This window comes from Orycteropus afer, unplaced genomic scaffold (assembly GCF_000298275.1).
Source record: "Orycteropus afer afer isolate SDZICR_OR568_19922 unplaced genomic scaffold, OryAfe1.0 scaffold00647, whole genome shotgun sequence".
Taxonomy (NCBI): Eukaryota; Metazoa; Chordata; class Mammalia; order Tubulidentata; family Orycteropodidae; genus Orycteropus; species Orycteropus afer.
Window position 1 is genome coordinate 827,960 of NW_006922234.1, and position 7,755 is coordinate 835,714.

General features: G+C 43.4%; 1 protein-coding gene across 1 annotated transcript in view; it reads right to left on the bottom strand.

Annotated features, from left to right (window-relative positions):
• The window catches only part of LOC122151684 (phosphatidylinositol-binding clathrin assembly protein-like), a 12,083-nt gene that overhangs the window by 921 nt on the left and 3,407 nt on the right, over nucleotides 1–7,755 (bottom strand). The window contains exons 3-9 of the mRNA XM_042783080.1: nucleotides 7,124–7,199; nucleotides 6,064–6,166; nucleotides 5,815–5,908; nucleotides 5,583–5,694; nucleotides 4,724–4,830; nucleotides 3,969–4,010; nucleotides 835–914 (exon numbers count right to left, since the gene is read on the bottom strand). Of these exons, the coding sequence (XP_042639014.1) occupies nucleotides 835–914; nucleotides 3,969–4,010; nucleotides 4,724–4,830; nucleotides 5,583–5,694; nucleotides 5,815–5,908; nucleotides 6,064–6,166; nucleotides 7,124–7,199 (614 nt within the window). The remainder of the gene's footprint in view (nucleotides 1–834; nucleotides 915–3,968; nucleotides 4,011–4,723; nucleotides 4,831–5,582; nucleotides 5,695–5,814; nucleotides 5,909–6,063; nucleotides 6,167–7,123; nucleotides 7,200–7,755) is intronic.

Below are 7,755 nucleotides of genomic sequence, written 5' to 3' on the forward strand. Positions count from 1 at the left end.
GTTGCATCTAGATGGCAGCTTGCTAGCTTTTAAGATCCCAGTCACTACTTGCCAAAGTAGGAGATGGAACAATGTTTTGTATAGTATGTTATGCCAATTGAGCTTGATGTCCCCTGAGACTATGGTCCCAAGCCCGCAGTGAACCTACATTCTTTAATTCATCCATCCATCCATTCATTCTCACATCAATACATCTCACTATGTACTAATGACCTGCCTATCTATGATAAAGAGATCATTATGAATCATTCAACAGGCTTGTTGCCTGATAGCAGGTGATAATACAATTCAATTGAAATCACCATAATTTAAATATATAAATTATATATATAATATATAAACTACTTTTATACTATAAAAGTGGAATAAATGAACAATATAGACTTGCAGAAATTTTGGACAATACAGAAAAGGACAAAGGAAAAAGAACTGAAATCATCCATAATTTTTCTACTCATTTCATTTCATATGTATATCCATATGTAGAAGACTACATTTATGTGTCTGTGTGTGTATGTATGTGTCGTGCATGTGAATGAACAGTTGGCTGTGCTGTTAAATATTCCCATCCCAGCCTCTGACATTCAGAATCACTGAGTGTAATATAAATGTTCTTTTGGGAACCATATCATCCTTGGAAAGAACAGGTAGTCCTACGAAAGGCTGTGAAGCACTGTTCCCTACCAACATGATTTTAAAAAGCTGACTGGTGGTCCCTCACATGCAAAACCCATCATTTATTTAGTCATGCTCATTTTGTTGGAGACTTAGGATGTGGGAAAGTATTTACAGGGAAACACAATGAACCTTCTATTAAGGCATTCATTAACTTACCTGTGAGGAGGTATAAAGTTATTTTTCTTTTCCAAATAAGTTAAATGCTGTTCCAGTGCTTCAAGCAAACTATGAGGTGCCTGAAAAGAAAGTTATTATGAAGCACATTCATTCTCTCCTACATTATAAACGAGATTTTGAAAACATACATCACACACACACACACACACACACACACACAGTTGTTAAGCACCCAGCTGCTGACAGAAAGGTTGCTGGTTCGAACCCACCAGCTGCTCCATGGGAGAGATATGGCCATCTGCTTTCACAGAGATTACAGCCTTAGAAACCTTCTGAGGCAGTTCCTCTCGTCCTATAGGCTCTGACTATGAGTTGGAATTGACTCCAAAGCAATAGGTTTGGTTTGGGGCAGGTTTAACAAATGCAGAAAGTTCAAGTTAAATAATTGCTTTCGGTGGCTCACCTTCAGCCACATGACAGCCAGGCCTATAAGGTGAACAATAACATCAGGGACATATGCACTGCAACGAGACGAGATCCAAAGGGCAGCGTCTGCCCAGGGATAAAGTTCCGAAGGCAGGAATGAATCAAAAAGGAGGACAAAGGGAAATGATAACTGTGGGGAGGAAGTGGGAAGAGTGCTGTTACATTCTGGGGATTGCAATGAGCGCCACAAAACAAAATGTGTATGAACTGTTGAATGGAAAACCAATTTGCTCTGTAAATTACCACCCAAATTACACTAAAATAAAACAACCAAACACACTGCCATCGAATTGACTATGACCCACAGCGCCCCTAGAGGACAGAGTGGAATTGCCCCACAGGGTCTCCCAGGCTGTCATTCTTCACAGAAGCAAAGCCCAAACCACACCCACTACCGTGGAGTCCATTCTGACTCACAGCGCCCTTAGAGGACAGGGTGGAATTGCCCCACAGGGTCTCCCAGGCTGTCAGTCTCTACAGAAGCAGATTGCCTCATCTTTGTCCCACAGAACTGCTGGTGAGTTCAAACCACCGACCTGTTGGTTAGCAGCTGAATGCTTTAACCAGTGTACCACCAGAGCTCCTCACCAAATCACAATAAAAAGTTCAAAAAAAGTTAAATAATTGTCACATGTAAATTCATTATTAAAAGTAGCATCTGCATATCAAATCAGATTTTCACATGATGTGTCTGACCCACATTAATGAAATATAAAATGCATCAGATGGCAGGCAGACAAACAGTAGTCACAGCCAACACATAATACCAAGAATGGCTAAAAGTAGGCAGATGGACACAGACACACTGGACAGCCCTTTGCAAAAGAAGGCCCTACCAACACCACGGGAGACTGAAGGCAAAAAAGAATGAACTGAGGAAATGAGGGAGCTTTCCTCTTAGGAAAGGTAAAATCCCACCTAGCGGTTCAGCATCAATTCATATAAGAACTTGCTGGAAACACAAGGAGAAAGTGACCAAACTCCACTCAGAATCATGGAATCTGGTGTAAGATTTGCAGACAAAACTCTCAAATTTTTCATTGTTTTGAGCAGATGTGTCTCAAGGAGACCGACTGAGTGGGGCTGGTCTAACTCTGGTCTCCCTCGCTCCCTCCGTCCCACTAACCCTGCACTTCACTCCATCCCAGGGTTTCTAAGACACCTGAGAAAGCCCAAGGCCATGACAAATGACTGTCTGTGCTGGCTGCCAGCCAGGGGGCAGCATTCTGATAAGGAAGCTCTTCCAGTGAGAAGGGTTGATTTATGGTGGAATGACATGGGGGTTTGCAGGGACATTTACCAGCCTGCCTTCTGCAGCCTCTCTTGTAGCCATCTACTTCATTTCTGACCCAGGGGTCCTGGAGACTGGAGCTGAGGTGAGGAGGAGAGAGGGTGGACCAATGGAATGTGCCTTTAGAATTCTGGCCAGAGGCGCTAAGCACTGAAGGATGTTAATGCCAAGCCAACTCAGTTCATGTTCATCTGGGCCCCTACATGGTTCTCGCCCCACCATCTCCCTCAAGGAAGCATGAAAGTCTGGACGTATCTAGTCACGCATCTGTCCTTTGTTCTGTCTCCGCCAGGAACTCAGAGGCTAGGTTTACGTCTCTCTCTTTCATTAGAGCTCCTGTCATCTCCTCACAGGTGGCCAGCAGGTGTTTGTTAATGAACGTGGACTGGGTGCCGACTGCACTTACCATTTGACTTCTCATCAAGGAAGCCCAATACTTGTTCACATTATGGACTATCGTGTCTGTGGGGTTACATGGGTGTGTATGCTTTGTATGGATCTGTGCACAAGTGACTATCTGTGCTGTATATACTTTCCTTCCAAAATTTCTTAGAAGCCATTAGACGGAAACTCCCTCCTTTCTCAGCTACCAAACTATCCTCTCCTTCTCTCCTGTCTCCTCCCATTTGAGGCCACTGCTTCCCCCTTACGTGGTTTTTTTTACCTCCTTGTGTTCCTGGGTTTGATAACCTCTCGATTCCCGGGAGACCATCCTCGCCGGTTATCCCCCTTCCTCCCCACATCTTCATTCCTTCTCCAAGGCTTCTTCCCAGACACATCACTGCCACCTGAGCCAAGCAGTGTTCTGAGCACCCTCCACACGTGAGCACAGTCCTTCATTTCTCAAGTCCCAACCAAGGCAGTTCGGCATTGCCAGGGTCAGGGCCCTGGCTGGGAGAGAGCAAGGCCCTGCAAATTCCCTGAAGGCTCTGACACGGAACAAGCGCTCCCCTCTTCCCTTGTCAGAGATGATACCAAGGCTCCTCACAAGTTACATGTCCCTCCAGGACCTGGCCGACCCTCACCTCGTCTACTCCCGCCCAACTGCCATGTGGGCATTCCTGACGGTCCCAACACTTCCCAAAGGTGGACAAGGAAATGCTCAAACCCAAGATCATTATTCCAAATGCTCTCTTCTTTCCACTGCTCAGTCCTGTCCATTTGAAAAACATGGTCTAATTGGTGTACCATGAGTCACCATTAGCTCAGCATGATGAAATGAGTAGTTTATAAATCAGTTCAGAAGATAGAAGTCTATGAATATGTAAAAGTATGTCTCAGGAAGACACACATGTAAGTATCAGGCAAAGGATGAGGTCTCAGATGGTGACGAACATAATAAACAAACAAACAAACACAAAACATGCAGACAAAAAGACATTGAAGGGACACTGACCTGAGTAAGATACGGAATGTTCCTCTGGTCAATTCCAGCTTGCTGGATTCACAAAAAAAAGGAAAAGAAAAAAAATACAAATTACCACAAGGAGGGGCAACAAAGAAGAAGAACCGCGGGACCAATGTGCATGTGAAAGCGAAAATACCACCAAGAGCACAGATGACTTCCGGGACTGCTTGCTGCCTAGATCAAGAAGAAGCCAGTGTTTTCGAAGGAGTGAAGCTGCACTTTGGCCACCATACAAATGTGTTCTAATTTGTCAAGGAGTCAGGACCCAGCCCTTGTTCATGTCATTGCACTCTTCTGTGCAACATTGCCTCTTCCTTGCTTTCAGCCTCACCTCTGGCTTTCTGCATTCTGTTCACCCGGCTTTGGTTTCTTGAGCATCAGAAGGAAAAGCCCCCAGTCAGAGCATCAGGGTGAACTCAGGGCTCACCTCACGTGTTTCTATCTCACCTAGTGCCCAATGCCTGAAAAGGCTCAGTGCATATAGATTTGGGTCCCTTTTTAAGAATTGTTTCTGGTGAGAGGCTACGTTTGGTACCAGTTATCCTAATGGCTGTAAGTAAAAGTTCCTGCTTTGAACACAAATGTATTGGCTTACACATCTGAAGTACCTAATTTTAGTTTTCAGTTTACAAAGGAGTGAGAACAGGTACTAATTTCTGCAGGCTTGCCTGCTGGTGGTGACATGAGTGATGTAGCTGCATCTGCTATTCACTAATGCGGAAGATAGAAACGGATTTCTGTACCTCCGCAACTTGAAGGAATTGTGCCAATTTGGCCTTTCTTTTAAGGAACTCGATGTAAATATCCAAACTTTCTTTGCATTGATTCCTCTTCAAGTCAAAATACTTGCCTAAAAGTAGAAACAACAATTCCATGAAGGGTTCCATGTCTTAGCAATTTTTTCCACTTTCACTCTATTCTGACGATTCTATTTTAAGCTGGGTCTGGATAGGATTTTCACTTGCTTGAAACAATTGTAAGGAGTTTAAATTCAGTTATTACTTTCTGTCTTAACAACAAGAAATAATACTAATCAAACCCTATAATGAACAAATTTCTGTGTGGTAACTACTGAACGGCAAACATTTGTGCTAGGGATCTATATGGAATTTCACAGCATACACAAATCGTTCAGATTTTAATTTCTGCACCTTCTAGTTTATAGTCACTTTTGATTAACATTAGGACAAAAGATGACAGAAATTTCCTGAAAAGACTAAGAAATATATGTTTATGTGCCATCAATACAGATCACTTATGATACAGGCTATCCCTTCTCAGGAAAGCCAGAACCATATTATTTGACCCGGTGCTAAGTGGGCCTTAATGTGTGCCATGTAAATATGGCAACCTCTGGAGATTCCCTGAGGAAACTTACCAGAATTATAAGCTAGTACCCATAGAGAAATGGAAAAGTGTGTGTTAATTAGCCAAATAATTTCTAATCGAACACAGTATCAGGTCAAACTGTTTAAAAACAGACACGACCCTGTGAAGATCTTTTCTTTTGAGTCTAAAAGAAATGAGTCTAAAAAAAAATTTACAGATACAGTATTTCTACTATTTTATATTTTAGAAAGGAATGTTTTCTGTCTGGCCTACCCAGAAGATTCAGGATCCCCTCATTATAAGCTGCAAAGAGCCGAAGAGAATCCTTAAAGAGGAGCATAAAAGCTGCACGTATTACGCCATTCGTGAGTTCATCAGGATTTGCCTGGAAATTACATAAAAGAGTAATCAATTACTACCACAGTGTTGGAAAATTCTTTCTGCCACCTGTAAGCAAACAATGCAATTTACCAATACTGTCTAAAATGGTTTGCAAAGCTCTTACGTTAAACTTAAGAAGAGCATCAAGCTGGATTTGAATGACTGGAAGCGTGTTTAGAAGGTCTTTAGTATTCATGGTCCTCATCATCCCATCCACCCTATGAGAGAAAAGAAATTCAGAAACTTCAGTAATTAAGAGTTTACGAAACATGGTGACATCACTGTCTGGCAACAGCGGTGTGCTTTTGATGAACGATATAGCGAACCATGGGTGTCTCTCAGCATCTCTTGGTTACAAACGACATGTACTGACCCTCTCTTGGTTTTGGTGATGTCAGACGTCAGTAGTCTATATGCGAGTGACTTCTCATTCAAGTATCTGCTATACCGTCTGATGGCAGTTGACATAGAATAGCCTGAAAGTGAGACATCTCGTTATTCCCAGTGTCAACACTGATTCCACATCCAATCTCTGAAGCATGAAAGCCTTTACTGATCTAGGCCCAAGTTCCTCACTCTTTCTAGTAAAGATTAGTTTTTTTTTCTTCAAAGCTTTGGCATCGCCCCGCCATGGTGCTATTAGCAGCATTCCTGAACAGAGGAAACACCGGATCTTCATCAGCTATTTCACATTCCCACAGAAACCGCTGCAAAGCCCTAGTGTTCTCCTGAAGCTCCCGGCCCACTGCCAACATCCCTGCCCCAAAACTCCCTCCACGCACCAAATGACCTTCCCCCCTACTTCCTAGAGCAAGTGCAGAACAGCCAGGGCGGAAACTCAAATCCTTCTTACACAAGCTACACAAGCACCTTAATGCGGCGAGTTTGGTTTGGGTTTTTGGTATGATGAACCAGGTACTGTCCTAGGGGCTGGAAGTTCAGCAGTTAACAAATGGACAAAAATCTCTGCTCTCCAGGACCTTATGGTATTGACAGACGATTGAAAGAAAAGGCAAACACAGAGCAGGTTAGGTGGGAGGAAGTGGAAGAAATACCATGTAAGCAAAGAAGGGGCTGAACAAGGCAGGCTGTGCTGAGCAGAGGCAGAGGGGCGGTGGAGACCCGGTGGACGTGCTCCGTGCAGAACAGCGTGCAAAGGCAGCCGCCCATGCCTGGATCATGCCACACTCAAACTGCAATTTTCCCCATTTCCAAACCAGCCAGATTGTCTCCTAGGCGGCTCGGTCTCCAGCACACAGCACATCCTGCCGTTCCTTAGGAAGCACTCTAGCATTTGTATTGTAGGACCAACGAATCTAAGGGCTACTTGCCTTCAGCAAATGCACATGTCACAGTACAGAACCCCACATTTTCTCCTAGATATGGTTTTCAGACCTCGCCAGACAGACAGATTTCATAAAGCAGTGTCTTACCCTCTATGACACTGTTATCCAGGAAGTTGTGTAACGTGAACAAGGAGCTTCTAGATGCAAGATGTCGGATGAAACGCTGTCAAAAAAATGTGGCAAAGTCAAAAATGACTTTCTGTACCCAAATGGAGTTCCTGAGTGATTCTGTCATCAGGGAATGCATGCATTTACTCAGTTGACCATCACATCCGGGGCTACCCCACAGAACGCCTGGCCGTGCTGTCAACTCTCCTGTGTATCTAACCCCCAATAAACAAGGGGTTACATATTAAAGCTCATGGGAATAATTCCCCACTTTTTTATTTTGAGTAATTTTAAATTACAGAAAAATGTAAGGAATTGTGATACATCTGTGTACATTACTACCCAGAAATGACAACTTTCCACATTTTGACATAAATTGCTTCAAGACTATTTTTTCAAATAAGAGGACTAAGCCATTGGAGAGAAAGTGAAAGTGCCCTATAGCCCAGCCCCAAGTTGCATTTTTTTTTTTCTGGTATCGTAATTTTCAGGTGTTATCTTTCCAGTCTATTTGCTTTATGTTGTTGTTGTTGTTATGTGCCGTCGAGTCAGCCCTGACTCATAGCGACCCCTCCTTGGGTTTCCGAGGCAGTATCACTATGGAAGTAGGA